At 38.4% G+C, this 25792-nt stretch overlaps 1 protein-coding gene across 3 annotated transcripts in view; it reads right to left on the bottom strand.

Moving 5' to 3' along the window:
- The window catches only part of Dmxl1 (Dmx like 1), a 150826-nt gene that overhangs the window by 74786 nt on the left and 50248 nt on the right, over positions 1-25792 (bottom strand). For all 3 annotated transcript variants that reach the window (XM_059246411.1, XM_059246409.1, XM_059246410.1), the window contains exons 16-21: positions 18260-18379; positions 17533-17754; positions 9197-10879; positions 7737-7844; positions 1298-1467; positions 587-684 (exon numbers count right to left, since the gene is read on the bottom strand). In XM_059246411.1, the coding sequence (XP_059102394.1) occupies positions 587-684; positions 1298-1467; positions 7737-7844; positions 9197-10879; positions 17533-17754; positions 18260-18379 (2401 nt within the window). The remainder of the gene's footprint in view (positions 1-586; positions 685-1297; positions 1468-7736; positions 7845-9196; positions 10880-17532; positions 17755-18259; positions 18380-25792) is intronic.

Genomic DNA, 25792 nt, shown 5'->3' with positions numbered 1-25792 from the left:
AAAACAATCCTGAAAAACCTTAGATTCTCAGAAAATTCATATATTTCATATCAAAATTTTCTGCAGAGGCTGCCATTCTGAAACAGAACCTCCAACACATGGTAATCATAGAGACCAGGGGCTGTTGACAAGTGAGAGAACAGAGATGACAGCACCTACAAAAGTAGCAGTTTCAGGGACCCCGTGGCTCACTCATGTCCTTCAAATACCAGAGGACAGATGCTCATCCCAGACTCCACTATCCTCTCTTCCTCCCCAACACTGATGCAAATTCATCTGGACAAGTCTGTTTTCTACTCCACTTCCTCCCTCCCTGCTTCTTGGTGATGAGAGAGATGTTCTTAGAATAAACAAATAAGAAAACGAACAAACAAACAAACTTGTTTTTAGAACGATAAATGCTAAAACAAACTGAAGTGACACCATCTGGTGTCTTCTCACGTGGAACATGTGTAATCTTTTTCCCTATCAAGTATCTCCTTTCACATGAAAAGCAACTAAGAACATATTAAATAAAAACATGTTTTACTTTGTGCATTCACTCTGAATGAAAGTGACTTTTAGCTCTGAAGCAGTTTTTACTTACCTATATAATCCCCAAATCACAGCTTTTTTTTTCATTGCAAGGTAAAAAATTGCAGCATCTAAAGGATTATTATTTCTATGAAAGGCTGCTTTGGCTACCTACGATTGGAAAAAAGTCATCAATCTTTTACAGAAGTAGCTTGAGAGTGAACAAATAATTTCTCTTATATACATGCTATTTCTATGTTACAATTTAAATAAGCATACATGTATAAATAAGTACATGCACATATACATAAATTGTAAGAGAACCACTTACAGTAGCAGAGTATACACAGAGAAGGTGACAGGGCTATAAGAGCTGTCCTAAACTATTGTATTTTTCTCAACAAATACTTCAGAAATTCAGAAGTATACCAGTAAATAAATGTGTTAACTAGAGGTTGAGGATAGATAGGCCTCGTGGCAGGTGCCTAGAATCACAACAGCTCAAGAGTTTGAGACAGAAGCAATGCATATTCAAGGCTAGCATAAACAATGTACTGAGATCACTAAATATAAAAAGTCAAAAGAAGGCTGGGCTGGGGACTCTGCTCACTGGTATAATGCTTACCTAGCATTCAAAAGACCCTACATTCAATACCCAACACAACACACAAATTATGATGCTGTTTCTAAAACAAAATGGAATAACTAATATCAGAAGAGACAGGATGCCATTAAACAGATATTCAAAATACACTATTGTTTTTACCCAAAAAAAAGTACTTACCTTTTCTATGCATTTGCGCAAGATGCGAGAATTGCGAACCCACCACCCCACACCCATTGCTCTCAGTTCAGACCAAGTTGGATCATCTTTCTGCATGGCTGGCAACATATTCAGCAGTTCTTCTTCTGCTACCGAGTGAAATGCCCAAGCAAAATGACCAGTAGAGAGGCCTGAAGAAATGTCAAAAATGACACTTATCAACAATGCAAATATTATACAATGATTATCAGAAATGTGTATATTTGTGCAATAAACATATAAATGGTTTTAGATTTTAATTATTTACATAAATTAACTCCAAATAACATCAGTTAATATGTCAACAAATTGTCTATATCATTTAAGACAAACCAGGTGCTTAAAATACAGTAAAATGATATATTCTTTAACTTTGAAGAGCCCTTCTATTGTAACAGATGAAAGAGTAAAATCTTGGAAATAGCATAAGAAGTGAAAGTGTAAAGGATTTTAAGGAACTGTCACTAAGTACCCATCCTGTGTGTATGATTTAAGAAAACACTTTTAGACTTATTCTCTCTGAGGCCAATTAAAAAGGTGATGGTGACAAGTCTGAACCGAAATCAGATGCTCTGGGGCATAGTCTTGCTCTCTTAGGACAGGCCTTTTGCTCTTGAAAAATACCTGCCTTACCACCTTTGCAAATTGCTACACGCATTAATGAGAAGTCCTGTCCCCTTTCAAAGCTTTTTCCAGGCTCACAACCACACATAATTTTTACTGTTCCTAGAAATAGGACTTGTTTTTTTATTCTTGAATCTCCAAACAATGATACCACTCCAATGAATACAATTAATACCGATTTCTTTGAAAACATACAAAACACTTATAGGAAATGTCACTGTGCTGCAGTATTTTTGTCCTCTGACTATTACCCACAGACTTCTTGAGAATATAAGCAATTGGGAGCACTGTTACATGAGGGTGTGCTTTCCTCTTTAGTACTGCTTCTCTTTTCTCTCAAACATCTGTTTTAGATATTCTAACTCCATAGAATTAAAGAACTTCATGGAATCAAATAAAAAGTATAATTCAGTAGACCAAGCATAGCACATCAAAGACTCCAAAATTAGAACACATACATTATATTCCAAAATAAAATATATAACCTTGGGAAAGTTATTACATTTTTTAATGACTCAGGATTTCATTAAGAAAATGCAAATAAAAGGTTGGAAAGATGGCTCAGTGGTTAAGAGCACTGGCTGCCCTTCTAGAGAATTCAGATTCAAGTCTCCTCATCCACGTGGCAGCTTAAAACTGTCAGTAATTCCAACTCCAGGAAATTTGACATGCTCACACATACACGCAGGCAAAACACCAATGCGCATACAATAAAAATAAATAAATCATTTAAAAAACAAACAAACAAACAAACCAGGAAATAGTGGCTCATGCCTTTAATCCCCAGCACTTGGGACACTGAGGTAAGGAGGATCTCTGAGTTTGAGGCCAGCCTGTTCTATAGAGCGAGTTCCAGGCAGTCAAGGCTACATAGAGAAACCCTGTCATGGAAAATAACAACAACAACAACAACAACAAAAGAAAAAAAGAAAGAAAGAGAGAGAGAGAGAGAGAGAGAGAGAGAGAGAGAGAGAGAGAGAGAGAGAGAAAGAAAGAAAGAAAAAAGAAAGAAAGAAAGAAAGAGTGCATAGTTATATCACATAGTCTTAAGGATTGAAAGAAATAATCCAATTAAGTAATATAGAACACAATCTGACCCATATCCTTAGTTATTATGCTGTCTCATCATACTGACAGGATATTTTGATACTGATATTTAACATTTGTGTCAGCAATATAATGATCAATACATGTAATAATGTTCAGCTTCTATTCTGTCTTTTCACACATTTTATTTAATGAGCAAAATAAATGATTGTTTACAAGACATGACTTTAACATACATGGCTTCACATTTTTAACCTGTGCTAAGGAATAATTTCTTTTACTTGAAGAGATATTAGCATTCTATTGTCACTGCAGTAGTGTTCACAATAGCCAAGATGTGGAAACAACCTAAATAACCATCTGCAGAAGCATGGGTTTTAAAAATATGATTTCACACACAATGGAATAGGAAATTCTCAAATATGTAACACAGATAAAATTTGAAGACATTATACTAAGCAAAACAAGTGAGTCACATTAATAAGTACTGTATTATTCTACTCATATGATTTATCTCAAAGAACCAAGTTCAGAGAATCAAAAGAGTACTATGGTGGTTGCAGGGGCTGAGAAGAGGGGAATCATTAGGCATCAAGTTTCTTCAAATAAAATAAATAAACTCTAGATATCTGCTACATAAAATTGTAGCAATGGTCAACAATAATGTACTTTTGACTTATAAACTTATTTTAAAGATTGACTTCATGTAGTATAAAGAATATCTGTTAGAAAAACAACACTCAAAAAAAAAGTATAAGCCGATAGAAAAGCCAATAAATATCTAAAGGAAATAGTAGAAATCAAAATGTAAATTAAGAACGAGGTCATCAATAGGCTCAAAACAGTCAACTTCTGAAACTATAAGGAAATAATCAGAATAGAGTGTCAAGAACTCTGAGTTTGTTTTTAAGTACAGTTGAGCTACTAGTAGGAGAATAGAGGAAAAAGGGAAAATAAATTTTTCAATCAATAGTGCTGGGGCCATCCAGGAAATTAATCAAAATCAAGGATGCTCAGAGAACACAAAGCAGGTCAAAACAACCTGTAATTCTGCATGTAACCACCACAACCAATAAACAGACCTGTGCATATACAGTCAAATCACAGACTCACACACACACACACACACACACACACACACACACACACACACACACTGAATAGCCTTACTCATGAAAAAAATCAAGTGAAAGATTTATTTCTCCTTAAAAATAATACTATCAAGAGAACAAAATGAAATATTTAGTGTTGGAAGGAAACTCATCTAGAATAATACGTTGAGCTCATTATCCTTAAAGACTTTAAAGGAGAGAAAATCAGGAAAAGGAGGGAAAATCAGCTCTACAAAAAAATATTGAGATGTTCTTCAGAAGGAAAATAAGACAGGTAAGAAAAACAATCATTGAAGAAGAATTAAGTTAAAATAAAATGTAGGACCTGATACTGGAAAACTACTTGAAGAAAATATAAGAAAGCTCATGACTTCAACAAACATATGATTTCAGTACAGACAACAAAAACAGACAAATGGGACATGAAATTCAAATGCTGCTGGTAGCAAAGGATGAAAGGCACCAAGAATAGAAACAGCCTATAGACTAAGAGAACGTACTTAAAATCTCTAAATGTAATAAATTCCAATCAAGGCAGGGTGTGGTGGCACACAAATTTAATTCCAGCACTCTGGAGTCAAAGGCAAGTGGATCTGTGAGTCCGAAGTCATCCTGGTCTACATAGTGAGCCCCAGGCTAGCTCAGGGATATATATTGAGACTGTCCCAAAAGGAAAAAAGAAAAAAAAAAAAGTCCAAAATATAAAATACAGAAGAAACTTAACAGCAAGAAGAAAAAGAAACTTGATTTAAAAATAAGTGAGTGAACACTCCGGCCATAGAAGCAGGTAGGCTTACTGCAGCTCCTCACCTCTTCCTGCTCTCCTCAAAAACCAATCCCCTAGTCTCACCCCAGACCTGTAGCAGACTACCTGCTGTGGCCTCCTCTACCTCTCCCCCATCTCCAGTGGAACACACAACTTCCCTCCAACCTTTCTTCCCCACTCACCACTTTATCCAAGTCCTCAAATCCAGCAGGCATCCCCTGGGAACCCACAGGCCACTCCTGCCAGGTAAACGGGTAGCCTAACTGTGGATCCCCACCTCTCCCTTCTCTACTCCAAATCCAATTCCCCAGTCTCACCCCCATCTCTGTAGCAGGTCATCCGCTGCCCACATCTCTAGCATATCAGATTTTCTCCTCAGATCTTCCCCACTCATCCTGTTTGCTAGCCTCCTAACTTCAGCAGGCATTCCCTTGGAAACCCTCCAATCAACTTTGCAGAGAAGCTAGTAAGCCAGGAGAGCAGGTAGGCAAGCTTCAGATCTTCCCTCAACCTTCTCCCTTCCAAATCCAACCCCCCATCTCATGCCGATCTCTGTAACAGACTATCTGTTGTGGCCTCTCCTCACTCTCTGCTCCCATTTCTAGAGGAGTAAGCAGATCCTGGTGGAACACCATGCGTTCTTTCTCCTGTGGACTCCCTTAGGCTCCTCCCAACTCATTCCCATTTCTAAGTGACAGCTCCCAATACCTAGGAACATATTTTACCTTGAACCCCCAGTGGCCACACCTAGCAGAATCCCAGAATTCCCTATCAGGCAATATGGGGCCACAACACACTCCCCAGAGTGATAGGAACTATACATGTACCAAAGACAAGTCCAAATCTCAACACTAGAATTTCAATTACCCCAAACAGATATGTAAAAACTGACAGACAGGAAAATACATCTCCACAAGAGCAGAGCCACTCTAGCACAGTAGGCACTGAGAACTTCAACATCACTGAAGCACAAGACAAAGACCTTAAAATAGCCTTTTGAATATGATAAAGGTCCTTTGGGAGGAAATGACTAAAACCCTTCAAGAAATCTATAAAAACACAAACAAAACAATGGGAGGAAATGAAAACACTTCAAGACCTAAAAGTGAAAACAGGATCAATAAAGAAAACCCAAACTCAGGGAAATCTGGAAATGAAAAATTTAGGAATTCAAACAGGAATCCCAGAGGCAAATCTCACCTACAGAATACAAGAGGTGGAACATAAAATATCAAGCACTGAAGATACAATAGAAGAATGGCTACCTCAGTCAAAGAAAAGTTAAATCAAGAAGAAAAAAGTCCTGTCAAAAAAACATTAAGGAAATATGAGACACTATGAAAAGACCAAATCTAAGAATAACAGGAATAGAGGAAAGAGAAGAAATCAAAGCACAGCCAGTTAGTGGTGGTGCATGCTTTTAATCCCAGTACTCAGGAAGCAGAGGCAGGTAGATCTCTGTGAGTTCAAGGCCAGCCTGGTCTGCAAATTGAGTTCCAGGATAGCCAGGGAAGTCACACAGGGAAACTCTGTCTTGAAAGACAAACAAATAAACAAAAAGTAAGAAAGAAAGATGAATTACCAGTAAATATGCAGAAACATGTTTAATACTTCAAAACCTCCATTAAAGTGTAAATTAAAATCACAATGTGACATGACCTATTATCTGGAAGAAAGATACTATACCAAAAGATTAAAATCCTTCTTTCCAAGGATTTGGAGAAAAGGGAAATACCATATGATACTGGTGTGATCACCATATGATATGAGTTGTCATAGGCATTATGGAAAACTATACAGTATTGCTTCAGAAAACTAAAAATAAAATTGCCATATGGTTCAGCATTTCTACTTCTTGATACAGACTAAAAGGATTTGAAATGAGTATGTTTAAGAGTTAAATGCATCAATTGTTAACTGCAGTATTATTCATAATAGCTGTTAAAATGCAACTAAAATGTCTATTAATGGATAAATAGATAAATAAAATGTATATATTCACAATGGAGTGGAATCCTAGTATTTTAAAAAAATTGTTACTTGTAACAACATGAATGAACCTGGAGAACATTATGCTAAATGACAGGCAGAAATAGACAAATACTTCATCATTCTACTTACATGCAGAATCTACAATGCATCTTATACAAGCATAGGATAGGATGGTGGCTACCAACAGCTGGGGGCAGGGCAGTGGGGACACACTGACCAAGGAAGAATGTTTATGAGATCTAATGTACAGCATGGTTACTGCCTTCTTTAAAGACAGCTGTGTATTTTACACTCATTAAGAGTAAATTTCAAATGTTTTCACTATAAAAATTAAGTATTTGAATGACTGACAATGTTGACTAGTTAATGATTAACTTGACAGAATCTAGAATTACCTGAGATAGATCTCTAGACATGCCTGTGGAAAGGATTATCTTGATAATATTAACTAAGGTGAATAAACTCACCTAAATTAAAATGCAAAATAAGGGGTGAAAACAAGCAGAAGGAGAAACAAAGGAACAGAGGAGAAAGTGAGAGACATATATCACTGAGTAAATGCTTTATCTGCATGGCCCAAGTCCCACTGCTTAGAACAATATAGCCAGTAATGCTGGCACCCGCACTAACTTCAAATTCTTGAGTACTGAGACCATGTATATTTGAGTTTAAGTTAACATCATTGAGATTTGTTACTTGTAATCATATATGTATCAGAATATAATATCTGTAATACTCTCATGTTAGTTATAGTTGGGAATACACACTAATTTTACCAGTTTGGGGGATGGATAAATCTTATCTTTATTACCCTCCTTTTGTCCTACCAAGTATCTCTTTTTCTTTCCTAGAATCTCCTTGCAATAGATATCAAAGTCACCTTGGTGAAGGAGTTGAGCTCGATAGGCTGGAAGGGAAGTTGTAAGAAAGGTATGGAGTCGAACAGCCAAAAGAAACTTTAATCCACATTCATCTAGAGTTTCTCCACCTATAACCAGGAAAAAGTGTTGACTTTTGTGTTAAAAAAAAATATGTAAGTAAATGCAATACTAAAAACTATTTTATAAGTATAAATACTAAAAATTTTACAATCATCATATGTCACAATACCATATATAAGAACAAAACATTCTTAAACTGGAAAAAGTTTATTACTCCAAAATACTTTCTAGTATTTTTGTATACAACTTTTATATTACAGGGAAAACAGCATAGCTAAATAACTGAAAACTAAAGATGAGAATGAACTGACTTAAAGTCTATGAACATTCTTTCTTTATAATCTGACCTCCTTTGATCTGAATCATTTAATATTTTCTATGGTATGTTATAATAATGCTTACTATAATTGATTCAAATCATATCTGCATCCCAAGAACCAGTTGTAACACTGAAGGAAATGGTTTTATAAACATTATGGTAACTAAGTCCTGCTTTTTCCTTTATATGATTAAAAATAACAGTAACATACTCATATTAAACATATTAAAATAAACATAACATACTTACATAAAATTAGTATCTACTAGTAATCCCCTCAAAAGTATAAACTAATTTTTTTAATTTAAAACTTTTTGTGTCAAATTTAATCTTTATTTTCTTGCCAAGTTTAGTTAAATGGTGAATCCTACTAAGCAATATATCTGGTTTAAAATAATGGACTTCCTAATTTCAGACTCTGCTTGAGATATGATGAAAAATTTCCATTTATATGTGCTCATAGCTTAGACGCTTAAAAAATGCTCTCTGGGTAAAAAGATCGAAATTTGTTGTCTTTATATTTGTTATTCTAGGCAGGAGTACACAATAACACTGATTTTTGAAAAATCATGAATCATACTGTAATATTTTACAGTGGATTATTTCCACATAAGGAAAAAACAAAAACAAAAACACTTCATTTCAGCTACTTAAAATCTGTACTTCTGGGGCTGGAGAAATGGCTCAGAGGTTAAGAGCACTGGCTGTTCTTCCAGAGGTTCTGAGTTCAATTCCCAGCACCCACATGGTGGCTCACAACCATCTGTAATGAGAGCTGGCGCCCTCTTCTGGCATGCAGGCATACATGCAGGCATACATGCAGACAGAACACTGTGTATATAATAAGTAAATAAATCTTTAAAAAAAAAAAATCTGTACTTCTGCTAAACTCATAGGGGTTCAGTTGGATCTTTTGTACTGAGCAGACAATTATTAATGATGACTGCTATGAATTCGTGAAATATGATTTTTTTGAAATAGTTTTTAAAAGGCCCTCATAATATCATTTTTATTAAAAATTACATAAGATTGTTTTCTATAAAAATATTTCTTCCCATCTTGTACAGAGTTTACTTTTACCTTGACTTCTGTCCCTGCTTTCTCCAATATCAGTGCTTGTAGTTGCAATTGTATCTGCTAAGGCCATCAATGACATCTGTTCCATCCGGGTGAGCCCTGGTAAACTAGAATGCAGTAGATGGCCAGAAAGAACTTGTGCATGCTCAGGACCAAAGTAAGTTGGACTGTATTGTGAAAGGTCAATAACTCTGGGCTTCGTATCTTCTTCATCTGTCTCTAACATGTGACTATCAGACATCAGAACTGAAGTTTGGAAAAGCTCATCATAACTTTCTTTTGATAACTTGTTTTTTTTCCCTATGGAACTTTCATTACTCAACTTCTCCAAAGATGAGCAATAGCTGTCGTCATCCGCTGCAAGTAAGGCATATAAAGGAAGTGGAGGGACAGAGTCGATTTCTGTGTAGTCTGTGTTTTCAGTTTTGTGGAATGCCTGAGGGTCTCTGGTGGTGCTTCCACTAGCACTGATGGTGAGAGACCGAAGGCGGCGCTCGTGATTGGACTCAGTTTCACTCAGAGCCACAACTTCTCCAGCAATGCATTTTACAAGATGTGACAAGATAGCCTTGGCTCTCCGGACTTTGCCAAGATCCATGAGTTCCAAAAGTTGCAAGGGATGGTACTGAGGTAAAGTTGGAGAAAGTACATGAGCTGCTTCAAAAAGACCAGAATCTTCCATATCCACTGAAGGGTCAAATGTAGTTTTCTTTCCACAAATTTTCTGTGCAAGACTAGTCATAGATCGAGTAAGAGTTTTCTTTGGAGGATGTAGCCCAGAACTTGATGAGTTACTTTGTTTTATTAAACTTAGTATGGATGGAGTGCTTCCATTGTATGAATCTGTTGTAACAAGTTCTTGTTTATAAGATGGCTGCCACTGGGAATACACATGCATTTCACAATCCATTCCTACCACAAGGATGCCATCCCGGACCCATGATAAAGAAACAGGAAAAGGTGGGGCACCTTCTACAGAAGAAACCAAGTCCACACTTCGTAACAGTACAAATTTAGAAAGAGGTACGATTTTAGTACTCTCCCAGAGAGGAAATGTCTGGTTCTCCTTACCAGTTTGTTCTTGCACCTTGCCAGCCAGGGGTCCATACATAAAAAGTTTTGAGCCAATTCCAACAGTCAAGATATGAGAACCATCTTCTCTAGACATCCAATCTAAGTGAACCAAATGTTTTGTGTTTGATGTAATACTTTCTTTACTGCATAAATATGCCTCTTGTTTATTATAGGCCACTAAATTGCTATCAATACTAATGCCAGAATCCAACACTGTACTTAACTCATCTAAATGAATTGTTTGTTCAAGGACCCAACATGAACCTCCTGTCGACTCACATTCAAAAATACTTACGTGCATCACAAATTCCTGAGATTTACTATTAGATGCAGGCTGCTTATAGGCTACTGCTAAACGATTAGTATGTGCACAGCTCACTTCTACAGGCCTACCAGGTACAGTTATACTACTATTGCTCTGAAGTCCATCTTCAATGAGTAATGGCCATTCTTCCCAGATATACACAAGATCTGTTTTTCCATTCTTTGATGTAGCTGATTCTCCATCTGTTACTCTGCATCGCCAAAATCTTACTTTATCGTCTGAGCACGAAGTTGCCAATAAATAAGGGGCACTGCATGCAGGATATATGGAAGATGAACTCAGGTGACCTAGAAAGAAAATGAGCCATTAAAATTTTTTTGATAATTATTTATATTTTCTATGTATTCAAAGTTTTAGCTGTTTTGAAAACTACTGTTAAGAACATGAGAGTCGCCAGGCAGTGGTGGCGCACGCCTTTAATCCCAGCACTCAGGAGGCAGAGGCAGGTGGATCTCTGTGAGTTCGAGGCCAACCTGGTCTACAGAGCGAGATCCAGGACAGGCACCAAAACTACACAGAGAAACTGTCTCAAAAAAACCCAAACCGCCCCCCCCCCCGCTCCCCCCCAAAAAAAGAACATGAGAGTCTGTATTTAGTTTAAGGCTCATGACCAGGCTCTTAATGACACCAATAAGCTTTATACTACAAGGCTGGTTAAATGACTTGCTGAGTAAAAGTGCTTGCTGCCAAGGCTGACAACCAGAGTTTAACTCCAGAATGCATATGGGGAAGAAAAGAATAGACTAACTCAAGTTGTCCTGAGTTCTATATAAGTGTTCATGCAGACACCCAAACACACACACACACACACACACACACACACACACACACACACACACACACACACATACAGAGAGAGAGAGAGAGAGAGAGAGAGAGAGAGAGAGAGAGAGAGAGAAAATACTACAAAAATGTCACCAAAACCTAGAACTAAAAAAGAATTCAGAAAATTTATTTCAATCCTTGCATTTTATAGGTTAAAGCCCACACTGTTGGGAGCTGTGCAGCCTAGTCTTGGATGAGGATAAGGCTACCTGCCCAATTGGTCTCCTCAGGGCAAGGCACCTGTATAAACGGGCACTACTTGGCAAGAACCAGTGGTCCACGGGATAGCATAGGAATTTGTAAAATTTGTGCAGCTTGTAGGCTCTTTTCTCTATCAATATATTGGTGATTCTTTGAGTGGTTTTTAGTTTTACTTTGTCAGTCACACATGCAAAAACTGTAATTTTCCCTGGAAATTTTGCTCTTTCTAGAATATTTTCCCCTAAGATTCAATAGGGGGCTAATTCTTCTAAATCTCTTATCTGGAATTACTGTAACTCCTAACCCTGGAAATTTTCTGACTCAATGGTGATAGTTAGGTACATATGAGAAAATAATACTTGGAACATTAAGCATGTCTCACAGTTCTGGAATAAGAGTAAGGCATGCATACACAGACTAGGGAGAAAGTATCAGGAATATACACAATGCCAACTGTTAAGATCCCTGGACACCAAGCATAGACTCATTGGTAGGATCTGGTATGCTCCCAGAGTAAAAAATGCAAAATGTGGGATGGATAGATCCATCTTTACCATACATAGGAGCTAATATTGGTGGAGAAGTATGGTATAGTGAGATAGGAAAAGAATGCTTTGTCAAAGTCTGTCTTTCACAGAGCAATTGAGACATGGGATCCTCTTGTAGAAAAGGGAACTGTATAGAAATATATCTTGCAGACATGACAGAATTCTCTGGGTTTGAATATTGTTGTCCTTAAAGTATTGTGCCTAGGTTTATTATTTTTTTACTTTGTAACCACAAGTAGCTGCCAGCTGACATAAGTGCTGAGAGAAGAGGATGTGTCTGGCTTGATATTTAGTTAAGCCTGCAAAATGCTAAATTTGATGTCTAGAATAAGGTTATGTGGTAGGAAGGTGTATCAGGGAAGCATAAAGGGGAACAATGGGGGCTTTCATAATGATCATGATGTATTCCTTAAGTTGTGATGTATTTCTTAAAGTCAAAAACAGAAGCCAATAATAAAGGTATTAATGTAATCCTGGCAAGAAAAAACTCTGTTTAAGTATAAATAAAGATGGCCTGAGCTTTCAAGGCTACCTTGAGTGCAACCCACTTGGTGGTCAGAAGTTTTCCTTGCACCCATACCCCTTCCCCGTCTCAGGACCTGAACCCGAGTTGAGGCTGGACCCTGGCACCTGACAATCCACATTATTTAGCTTCTAACTTAACTGAACGATTGTATTATAAAGGATTATTAAAACTTAAGTTATTATCCTGATTCTGTACCCATCATTTGCTAGTTTTATAACTACATATCTCAATTTTAAAAATATCAATATATTTTAAAAAATCTGTCAAGAGTCTCTAGGTCCATTTTCTTCATATTTTTCAATACAAGTATGACTCCCCAAGCTTATGGTCACTTTACAGGGTTTTTTTTTTTTTTTATTAATTTTATTATTTGATAATTTCATGCTTATACTATAAAATATTCTGATTTTCTCCCGCTCTCCCTCCTCACCTTCTACTTCTCCCTCCCATCACTACCACCCACCCACCCAACCCCACTAATGTCTTTCCTAGGTTCATGACTTTCAATTTTGTTTTGTGACCTATCTAGCTTAAACAAGGTCATTTGTGTCACTAGTGGATTAGAACTACTCACTGGAGCCTGGTGAAGGCAACAACACCCCCTCTTCTGCATCTATCAGTAACAAAGTGTTCAGCAGTGAGAGGCTGGGATCCCTGAGTCCCTCCTCCATCCACACTTGACTGATGACAGGCTCATTCATACACAAACCCCTTGATAGCACCTGCAGTTGCTATGAATTTGTCTAGTCCAGAAAATGGCATTTTACGGCCTTTCTTTCTATCTGCTAGTGTTTACAGTCCTATCACCCCTTGTCCTACAATTTTCCCTGAGCTGTAGAGGGGAGACAATAAATATCTTCCATTAGTATTTTGTGCAGCCACGTATCTGCACTGACCTCTAATCACTGAGAATAGAATCTTCTCTTACTAGTACTTCAAACTACATCAAAAACCCATGGTGGTGGGGATCACAGTCCCTAGTGAAGAACTGGATTTTATTATTTAGATAAACTGACGCAGCATTTAATTGTCTTCTAAATATTTACGTTTATACCCCCAAAGTCTTGTACAATTGAAGCATATTTAGTAACACTAATCTATTCCTAAGTGAAATTAATACTTTATCAGACTTAAACTAACAATATATACCATAGTTTCTCAAAACAGGTTGTCATATTTAAGGGAATATTGAAAACTACTTCAGGCAGATGTAGGATCTCTATTACAACTACTCAACTGTGTTACTGTTGAGTAAAATATATATCCAACTCCAAACAGGGATGACTACATACCACCAAATTTATTCATAAAATATAGGTAACTGGGCTGGGGAGATAGCTCAGTTAATTCAGTGCCTGATGCATAAGTATAAGGATCTGAGGTGGGGTATTGAGAACCCAGGTAAAAAGCTTGGCATGAAGCATATCAACTAAGAAGTTAACTGTAAAAAAAACAATTGAAAAGAGTTTAAATAGAATTATCCTACATATGTGGACAGTGCCAGGCATGCCCATGGCATACCTCCCTATGAGTTATTGGTCAGAGAAGTCCTAGAGATCTACAAAACAATACGAGACATTGCTGCTGCCCTTGACTATCCACCACAACTAAATGATGTAACTCTACTGCTAAAGACCCTGTACACACTGGCTGCAGGATATAGAGAAATCAAATTCAAACTGTCCAGGAAGCTTCCTCCTTGGTAGTGAGCTTCCACAGTGTGAAGATGCTATGCAAGAGGCTGGGTAAGAAAAGACATGGATGGTCATACCCAGCTCTGAACCATACATATCACAATACGGACCTATCAAACAAAACATGCTAGTTTGTGCAACAGTGGCATTACTGTTAGAGGGTAACTAAATGCTTACTGATTGGATCTGAAGCCTGCTCTACAAGGGGAAATTTCATGCCCTCTACTATTATCTAGTCAAAAGACCATGAGTAGTATATGCAATTATTATTTTACTTAATGATCTTGCTATCAAATTGTCACCTAAATCTTTATGTTTATACCTATCATCTAGGCTGCTCTACAACTTGATCAGAGAAGCCTCTTTTTGCAGTGGATAGCAGTCAATGGAAGGATGCACAATTGGTCCAAGTGCTGATGACAGACTGAGTACTCAGCCCTAAATGAGAAACTTTACCAACTCCCCTCTTCCCAGCTCATGGAATATCACTGAAGAGAAGACAGGAAGAATCTGCGAGTCAGCTGGGGATGGGGAGTTGTGTAAAATACTACCTTCTAGACATGACATGGCTATGACACTCATGAACTCAAGCAGCGGTGGTTACTGTACAGAATCAAACCAGCCAAAACTCTGGCATAGATGGGTAGATGGCATCCAGGTATTACTCCTTACTGAGGAGCTATGAGCATTTGGTAAGGTTCTGAAGGACAGAGAATCATTCTTTCTTGAGGATGTGCCCTTGATAGGATTCCAATGCCCCATATGTATATATATATATATATACGGGCAACAATAACTGAACTAAGGGGGTTACTTAAAAAAATTTTTTTTTAAAAAGGACATGTAATGGGAAGGAGGCATGTTAGAGTGGATATAGATGGAGTTGAAGGAGGAAAATAGGGGTTATGTATGATCATATTTCATTGTATATGACTGAAATTATCAAGAATAGGGATAGCTGGGCGCTGGTGGCGCATGCCTGTAATCCCAACACTCAGGAGGCAGAGGCAGGTGGATCTCTGTGAGTTCGAGGCCAGCCTGGTCTACAGAGCTAGTCCAGGATAGGTTCCAAAGCTACAGAGAAACCCTGTCTCAAAAAGAAAAAAAAAAAAGAATAGGGATAAAAAGAAAAAAGCTGGGAATAGGAGCTCTGTAGTTTTATGGGTAGAAGTGGGCAGGAAGAGGTAGATCCCTGAAACTCACTGGCTGGCCAGCCTAGCTAAATCAATGAGCTTCAGGATCAGTGAGAGACCTCAAAAAGTAAAGGTGGAAGGCTAGAGAGAGAGCTCAGCAGTTAGAGTTCATACTACTCTTGCAGTTTGATTCTCAGCACGCAGATCAAGGAACTTACAACCATTTGAAACTCCAGCTTTAGAGGATTAGGCTGGTCTTCATAGACACCTGCATTCACACGCACATACCCCACAGATATCTTAAAAAAGAAAGTGACTGAGGAAAGATGCTGGATGTGGGTCTTGGGAATCTAACTCAGATTAACTCTGATTGTCAGGCCTACCAGCAAACACCTTTACCTACTGAACCATCCACAAGACTCTACCACATTTTAAAGTTCATTTCATCTTAACTGTCATGTTATTTTAAAGCCTTAAACAAATGTTAACATTACATTAGGGCCATCAATTTCTTTGTGTGGAATAAAAACATTTTCAATTCTTTCCAAGATAACTGAATAAATAGATAAATAAAATTCATACTAGAAAAAAAGTTTTGACTATATGGCCCCCAAACACCTTTTTATTTTTAATAGACTCTCCTTATATAACCTGGGGGCCTGGACTTTGCTATGTAGACCAGGCTGGCATTGAACTTGCAGCAATTCTGCTTTTGCCTTCCAAATGCGGAGATTATATGACTGAGCCACCAAATCTGACTTTGTTACCATTTTTACAAAATAAAACAAATCCTGTTTTTCCACATGACTTCTAAATTGGGCCAAAGAATTGTCCTGATAAGTATCTTTGATTTCTCTATTTTACTATTTTACTTTAACTGGACTTCAACAATAGAGACTACTTGTTGTGGCTAGTAGCAGAATTCTATCAATACTAAAATCATTCTTTTTCCAGTTTTAACTTTCCTTACACTGTTTCATATATGTAAGCAGAATGTAAAAATTAGTCAAAGTATTGTTAATAACCCCAACTCCTAAAACTTTCACCTTTCACAAAAGATTAAGTACCTGATAACAGTATTTGTATTTTAATCAGTTGGTCAAAAGAATGAGAAGTAGCAAAGAAAAAAGGCACATTCTGAGTATGAAAATGAAAGAACGACTAAAACCATGGATGTTGTGTTGGTATTCCTAGAACCTTAGCACACTGGTTCTACACCTATAAGCACAGGAGTCACTGGAGTACTAGTTCCACCACACTTGCTGGCCTCTAACCCAGAGTTTGTAATCAAGTCACACTTTCATGAGAATTTGATGATTGAAAAAATCGGAGTTTGAGAGTAGAGTTTGGAATGATTATACTCCCTGTACTTGGGGGGCTGAATAAGAAGACTGTTTGAGTAGGGGATTTTGACATCACTTAAGGAAACTCCTGCTTTTAAAAAAGTCCCAAAATAAAGAGGCTTTGTATATTGCCTTGTATTCTTGATACATGTGTGTGAAATACCTGGAAGGCTTATACATCAGATCACTGGGCAGTAAGCCACTGTGCATGAATCAGTAACTTCACTTCTAACAAGTGCACAGTATACTGCTGCTCCTGGTCTGGAAATCGCACTCTCAAAACTACTGGCTTGGAAGAAGGGTGATAATATAACACAGGAACCTTGGACTGTCTGCCTTAGCACATGGCTCCAGAAAACTACTATAAATACTAAAACAGTTGGCAAGTAAGGTAAAAGTTATTATTGTCTACATTCTACAAACTTGCTCTTTGTCTAATGTGATAATTAATTTTTTCAACTTGAAGGATTTGGAGTTACCAGGGAAACAAAACTCTAGGCAAATGTCACATAACTTGAAAACATAATAAGAAATTTAAACCTTCAATATATTATTTCCACTTCTGCTTTCTGTGTATTTCAGAGTGAGTTACAGTATTTACTTTTAGAAACACTGGTAAACACTCATGCCTTATGAAGGTGGCTCAGTCTCTTTGGTAGATCTTACAGACCTGCTGAAGGCTTAACACTGATTATCTCCACTCCTTCCGGCAGATCCATCTCCTTGCTGTACACCATTTCAGAGAATAGGGAGAGCCTGCTGGTGCTCTGGAGATTTGCCCTGCAAGCCTGGAATCTCTGTGAAAACGGAGACAGAATCTTCTCTGGAGAAGAGGAATAATGCTCTTCTGGTAGCCAAACAGCTTCTGATAGTTTTGTGTCTGTTCTTTCATCTGTAAAACAAAAAAACCAGAACCAAAAACTGGGAGGGAACTCTCTATGAGTAAGTATTGTAATTACTACTTTTTAATACACAGCTGAAATATAAAATTGTAGACACTCTACACAGGAAGAAAGTAAAAGTCATTTTACTTTTGGTATTCTAACTAAACAATAATTATAACCAGTATATAAGAATGGTTTCAGAAACTAATTCTAAACAAAGGATAATAGGAGGAGAAAGAGGAAGAGGGGAAAGGGAAGATATGATCAAGGAACTATAAACATCTATAAAAAGCCAATAAACTCATTATTTTATATAATTAATATATAATCTTAACAATAGTATTTACAAGAATAAACACTGTTTTACAAAACCATTTTTCAACTAAATGTATATAGGATTTTATGAACTATGTAATAAAGTAAAAGAAAAAAAACTCTAAAGTTTCAAATTGTGAAAATGTAGGTCTACTTGAATCTAAAAACAAAAACAACAACAAAACAAAGTAGACTTACCCAGTGAGACAGGAATGGACCTTAAGTGTAAATCCCACATACGTAACAGTGAACGGTTGTCTTGAGTGTACTCTATAACAACCAGGTAGAACTTTTCAGAAAATCTATGAGGTGAATTGCCTGTTGACATCAGGAATATTTTTCATTAACACAGACAGATGAGATAGTATACTAAATATACCAAGTTAAAGAAGCTTTTCACTTTCTTGGAGAAAGAAACTTAAAAAAATACAAAACAGCATTACACAATGTACTCAATGGTGTTAGCGCATGACTTTGCATTATCCTGAAATTTTAATTATATACATGCTGTCTGTAATTTCATTTTCAAAGTCAAAATTTTAAGTGTTGAATTTGAACATTTTAACCTTAAAAGGTCTTATTATAGTTATTAACACTGAACTGTTCACAATGAGATCCTAGTAAGTAGGACATTGCTAAAGAGATGGAAACTATGTAACACAGTATTTTAGGCCAATATATCACAATGAAATTATATTATTAAAAACCTTCCAAGGTAGCTGGGTGGTGGCCCATGCCTTTGATCCCAGCACTTGAGAGGCAGAGGTAGGTGGATCTCTGTAAGTTCAAGGCCAGCCTGGTCTACAAAGTGAGTTCAAGGACAGCCAAGGCTACACAGAGAAACTCTTGTTCAGGGCAGGGGAGGATGACAACATGCAGACCTTCCAAGGTTAGTTCCATATAAAAATGTGAAGTCTTTATAAGAAAACATAGTCAAGAAAAACTTCCTTTATGTGTGTATGTCTCACACGCACACGGGGGGGGGGGGGGGGGGGGGGGGGGGGGGCGGCGACGACTGTTTGACCTACCAACCTCACTAGTCCTAGATGGCCTAGAACTGTGCTTGCCATACAAGCCTGATGACAAGAGTTCAGATGTGCTAGCATATAACTATAATCTCAGTACCTTCATTAAGAGGCAGAGATAGGAGACTTGCCTGAAAGATCACATTCCAGTTAGCAACACTAGAAAAAATGAGTCTCTGTCCAAGAGGGAGGCAAGAACTGAACCCCAAAAGTTATGTTTGACCTCCACATGCATGACCCTGGCATATGCACACCTGCATTTACACAAGCACACACATACAAAATAATAACAACAAAAAAAAGAAAGAAAAAATCCTTCATTCATACTGCAAAGTGTAAATAGCATAAAAGTTGCAGAAATAAGTAACTAAATGCATCTTTCTGAAATTATCATAAAACCAGTAGATCATTATTGCCTCTTTTATGAAAGATTTTAGTGTAAGATTTCTTCATTGCAATCTATTCTTCATATATACATAATTATCTAAACAAAAATTAACATTATAGTCAGAAATGGGTACCAGTATCAGTAACCTTAGCTACTTGGGCAGCTGATGCAGATAGATCCCAATTCAAGGGCAACCTGGGCAAGACCCTGTCTCAAAATAAAAGAAGCTGCAGGTATAGTTCATTGATAGAAAGCTTGCTTAGCATTATGTCCTGGATTCAGTCTTTAATCTCAATCTCTCTCTGTCTCTGTCTCTCAGACACAAACAAACACACACAAGACAAATGCAATGATAGAAAATCACAGAAAAGAACATATAAAAATGCTGAAAGCCAACCCCTCACCAGCTACAGTACTCAGAAGAACAGGCCCTATGCCTTGCCTGGGCAGCACAGCAGAGTTGACCGTGTAGACAAGGGTGCTGGTGAGCCAGCCCTGAAGGTGTGAGAAGGGCATAGCTGGTACTGTTTAACCTCGTCTGCAGAGTGGTGGTGGGAGTGAGGGTAAGATGCCCCCCTTACTGCCTCCAGCTGATGAGGGAGCTGACCTTCTCCTTTACCAGATGCAACATTTGGGAAAGTTGGCCCTGCACCTTGTCTAGGTAGCATAAAGGAGCTGACCCTGTTGACCAGGGCACAGGTAAGCCACCAGAGAGAATGTGAGTGTGACACATCTGACCTCACCATAGGGTGGCATGGGCGGGGAAGAGATTCTCCAACCTCCCCGCCCTCATGCCTGAGGCAGGTGGGAGAACCTTGAGGTCATAAGAGCAGGACAGCTGCCCCTGCCACTCACCAGCTGCAGGACTAGGGAGAATAGGCCCTGCACCTCACCTGGGCAGCACCCTGTTGGCAGAGGTGTGGGTGAGCCAGCCCCAAAGTTGTGAACATGGGAGATCTGTCTCCAACTATTCGTCTGTCATGTAGTGGGTAGGCTAGGAAGAAATGTCCCCCCTTACTCCTTGCCCCTTACTGCCTACTCCCCCTTACAAGCTGTAGGTACTCAGGAAAGTGGGCCCTGCTCCTTGCCCGGGTCATACAGTTGGGTGCAGGGCCTGCTCTCACACCCTGTTGGCAGAGGCCCAGGTGAGCTGGCTCTGAGGTTGTCAGAGTGGAATAGCTGGCCACCTCCCCTCCCATCTGCCATGTGGTAGTGAGGGCAAGGGAAAGATACCCTTCCTCCTTTGCCCCTGCCACATGTGATGAGTGAGAGAGGCGACCTCCACCCCTACCAGCTTTAGCACTCGGAAAGTGGATCCTGAATCTCACCTGGGCAGCACAGCAGAGTTGATTCCACTCCTCATCTGCCATATGGTAGTGTGGGTGGGGAAGAGAAGCCCTGACCCTAAAGCTGCAGATCCAAAGCTACAGGATCTCCACAACACAGGGCAACAATAGGATATACAAGAGAAGTCCCAGTGATGGCCCAGCATCAGTAGTATAGCAGAAACCAGAGGCCTTGAACTAGACCAGTGATTCTTTTCAATGAATACTTGCAAGTAAAGATATATGGACAAAAGGGTTTACTGTGACTCACTGTGCCACACAACAGCTTCCATCTATGACAACATGACAAGATTTTTCTTTTCTCTTTTTTTCTCTCTTAAATTTTATTTTATTATGGGGGGGCTATAAGGGCACACGGTGGATATGAAGGGATGGGGAAATGTGTGGGATCAAGATGTATGATGTGAAAGACACAAAGAATAAATACAAAGAAAGTTAAAAAAATAAATCTGAAAAAAATCAGAGGTCTGGAGAAAGACAGAAAATAACTATCAGGAATTTCATCATTGTATATGTATATATAAAATAAATTCATTTAAAAATCTTAAAAAGGTGAAAACAACTATTATTAGGGTACAAAAAAGCTTTACCATTTTAAATTTGTGTAAGAAAAGTTTTAAAAAGAAAACCAAAAAGGAAAGGTGACCACAGGACTTCTAGGTAAGATGGCACCTTAGAAGCCATGTCAGAACCAGTGCCTGATTACTGCATCAAAAACAGAGAACAAGAATATTTTATTACTCCGTCATCTACTTCTCCAGTCTCTGAACTGATTTGATCAAGAGTCAACAAACATCTTCAACCATTAGACCATGAACTTCCTCTATCATCAGACTGAACTTGACGCTACAACTGAAACCAAGCAGTTGTTGCCACCACAGCAAATTTGACTAAAGGACTCCAAAAGGAAAGACACCAAAGCAGAGATTTCATAAAAGGCTTCTCAGAAACTGCTGCCAGGGTCGCCGTCAGTGCCCCAGTTGGAAAAGGCAAAGCTATCGGAGCTAAACGTAAGCTATAAACAGTGCCATAGGCACTGTAGTTACCAGCTGCTCCAACTCTGGGACAAGAAGGTAGAGACTGCCTAGGCTAGCCACAGCCTACTTAACAGAAAACTCCATACACATGCAAGGGGAGGGGGAGTCCGCAAGAGAACAGGACCCTAAAAGTCAAGAGTACAGCCCAGACACGGGCCAGGGAGACAAAGCATTTATATTCCCATACCTTCCCTACAACTATTTCTTATCTTTATAAACACAGTAGGGAGCCTGGCATGGTGGTGCAACACCTTTAATCCCAGCATTCTTCAGTCAGGAGGCAGAACAAGTGGATCCAAGTTCAAGGCCAGCCTCATCTAAATAACAAGTTCCAGGACACCCTTGGGCCATGTAAAAAGACCCAGTCTCAAAAAGATTTTTAAAAAGGACAGTAAGTAGGGCTTTGTACATGCTTATTACTATTTTACTCTCATTATTTATTTTTCTTCCTTTCTCTTTTCAGCATCCATCCCTCCTCATGTTATATCTCTAAAAGCCAAGAGGCTTATCTAGTTCACTAAAACTCCCATATACCCACTCCATTTTTTAAAACTTTGAATCAATTGTTCCATTGCTACATATGTCAATACTTATCACCAGTCTAGCTGGATTGCTTACGTCTTTCTTTTCCACTCTACTCATATTGTCAGTATACACAGTGCCACTGGGGTCCCTTTATCCCTAACTGATACTGAAGGGCCCAGGAATATAGAAATATAAAATTATAAACTTAAGGAATGGCAACTAACAGCCATCAGCTTGGCTAATAAAAAAAAAAAAAAAAGATTAACCTTTAACTGGGCCCCTCTGTGTTTTAAGATGGGCAGTTCTGTCAACAAACCAAATGTTAATTTACTTTTATTAAAGACTGACCTTTGCAGCCCTGGGTTAGCTATTCTTCAATAACCCCCTACCACTCACAACTGAAACCAAAGTTAACTTTTTTTTAAAAGATTTATTTATTTATTATGTATACAACATTCTGCCTCCATGTATCCTTGCATGCCAGAAGAGGGCACCGGATCTCATTATAGATGGCTGTGAGCCACCATGTAGGTGCTGGGAATTGAACTCAGGACCTCTGGAAGAGTAGTCAATGCTCTTAACCTCTGAGCCATCTCTCCAGCCCCTCAAAGTTAACTTTTAATAGTTGTTTCTACATGAGTTCTAGCAGCCGGGCAGTCGTGGCTCGTGCCTTTAATCCCAGCACTCGTGAGGCAGAGGCAGGCAGATCTCTGTGAGTTCAAGGCCAGCCTGGGCTACAGAGTGAGTTCCAGGAAAGGCTCCAAAGCTACACAGAGAAACCCTGTCTCAAAAAAAATAAAAAAACAAAAAACAACAACAAAAAACAACCAACCAAACAAACAAACAAACAAACAAAAAAACAAGCAAGACTTCTAGCATGCATCCCATGCCTGATGTTTCTACGTGACTCCAAGCATGTACCCTGTGCTTGATACTATAAAAGGGGGCCAGTACCCACCTACATTGCCACAGCCTAAGAATTCCAACATTGGCTGTGGTCTCAGTTAGCTGATAAGCTTTTGTGCCCCGCAGTGTTTTATAATTTTTTTTTATTTTTTATTTTTCTGGAATAAAGTTTGCTTCTGGTTTAATAGATTTTGGTGGCCTGTCCCCATTATTAAGAGATCCCAGACCCAACAATACTTTAAAATTTTAGAAACATGCTACTTGATTATTGGAACTGGTTAACCAAGAGAATACCGGCTGTTACTGCAGAGAGTACTCAACTCACAGAGGCAAAGTAGAGATAGAGCCCAGTGCCTAGAAAACCAGTCTACCAGCCAAAAAAAAACAACCATCCCAATTATACTACAGCCTAGTCTCTCCTGAACATTACAAACTCATTCAATGGCAGAAAAACCTGAATTAAAAGAACAAAAACAACAGCAAACCTTAACTAACAATCTAATCCCAGAAGTGCAGATCCCAGAGCAAAACACAAGTAACATGAAGAACCAAGATAAAGTGTTTCCTCCAAAAATTATCAATCCCATATGTTGTGGGACATGATCTTGTACACTGTAAAGATTTGTCAATCGAATTGGTTTAATAAAATGCTGATTGGTCAGTAGCAAGCAGGAAGTATAAGTGGGATGACCAGATAAGGAGAATTCTGGGAAGAGGAAGAGCAGAGTCAGGAGTCACCAGCCAGATGCAGAGGAAGCAAGATGAGAATGTCACACTAAGAAAAGGTACCAAGCCACATGCCTAAACATAGATAAGAATTATGGGTTAATTTAAGTGTACGATCTAGTTAGTAATAAGCCTGAGCTACCAGCCAAACATTTCTAAGTAATATTAAGCCTCTGAGCCAATTATCTGGGAAGTGGCTGCTGGATACTTGGGAACAGGCAGGTGGAGAGAAACTCCTGCCTACACCCATATTAATGACCTCTGATTAAAATGACTTAGATGAAATTCCAGATGCAGAATTCCAAAGAATGTTTATGAATATCGTAAAACAACTCAAAGATGAGTATTTTCAAAGAGAACACAAATAGTTGCATGAAATAAAGAAGTCAATATAAGATATAAAAATAGAATTTAATAAAGGAATAGAAAAATTGACAACCCAAATCAAAATAATGACAGAAATGAAAAACATAATGGGTCACATAAGAACTTCAGTGAAAAGCCTTACCAACACAATGGATCACGTGAAGATAGACTATCAGGGTAAGAAGACAAAATGGAGGAATTGGACAAAGTCAATGACAATTTCTTTTAAATGCATGAACCCAACATGCAAAAGCTCTGGAAAACATGGCAAACTTACACACTATTAGAATACAAGAGGAGAAGAATTAAATGGTAAAGGCATACAAACATTTTTAATAAAATTATAGAAGAAAATGTCACAAACCTGGGTGGGAAAGGCCATCTTGTAGTGGTTAGCTGTCTGTCTATAACCTTGAAGCACCGCCCCTAGGTGCAGCAGGTAACTCCTCTATCTGCCTATGCCCTTGAAGTATATGCCACTTGCAGGGCCATATCATGCAGTACTGTGGCTCCAGCACTGTGGTTCCTTTGCCATGTAGTCTGCTGACATTTTCCTTTTGATTATTCTTTTCTTTTTTTTTTTTTTTTCTTTTTAGACAGGGTCTCACTACATAGTCTTGGCTGGCCTGGAGCTCACTCTGTAGACCAGGCTGACCTCAAACTCATTGGGATGTGCCTGCCTCAGCTTCCTAAAAGCTGACATTAAGGTGTTCTCCACCTCACAAGACTTTCTATTCTTTTTTTCAAATACTGGTCAAAGTCTCGGCATGAGTTCCTTGACACTGTGGGCTTCTTTTCACTTTTCCTGAAGCTGCCCTCACCCTTGCCATGTGGTACTTGTCCTCCACTGCTGACCCTGGTAGCTTTCTCAGATACTAACCTTAAAAGGCATGTATTTCTCTCTTCTTTCACTTCTCCCTCCTCCTAGCAGATGCCAAGACTTACAGCTTGCCTGCTCTGTTGTTTTTCTCTCAATCTCTATTTAAAAAATTTCCTCAAATTTTCATGCTCCAAAAAGATTAACAATATTAACACCCTTAATATCATACAGAAAAAGAATGCTTCATTTCTGTATTCCTTATCTTAAGCCTGTCATCGCCGTGTGTGTGTGTGTGTGTGGGTGTGTGTGTGTGTGTGTGTGTGTGTGTGTGTGTGTGTTTGGGGGGGGGATACTCAAGCATGTGCAAGTGTGCTGAGGCCAGAGGCTGCTGCTGGAACTCTTCCACAATCACTCTCTACTTTGTATTTGACCCAGGGTTCTAGAGACTAACCTCAGATTCTTCATGCTATGTGACAAGCATTTTACTGTCTGAGCGATCTTGCCATCCCTTTATTCCTCTCATCTTTAGCTAGGATGTCCAAAATTAAAAAAGCACATGAAAAAAGTATATTTTCACAGTTCATAAACTCTC

Source organism: Peromyscus eremicus, chromosome 19 (assembly GCF_949786415.1).
Source record: "Peromyscus eremicus chromosome 19, PerEre_H2_v1, whole genome shotgun sequence".
NCBI lineage: Eukaryota > Metazoa > Chordata > Mammalia > Rodentia > Cricetidae > Peromyscus > Peromyscus eremicus.
The sequence above is the reverse complement of the archived record's forward strand: the minus strand, read 5'-3'. Positions and strand labels throughout refer to the sequence as shown.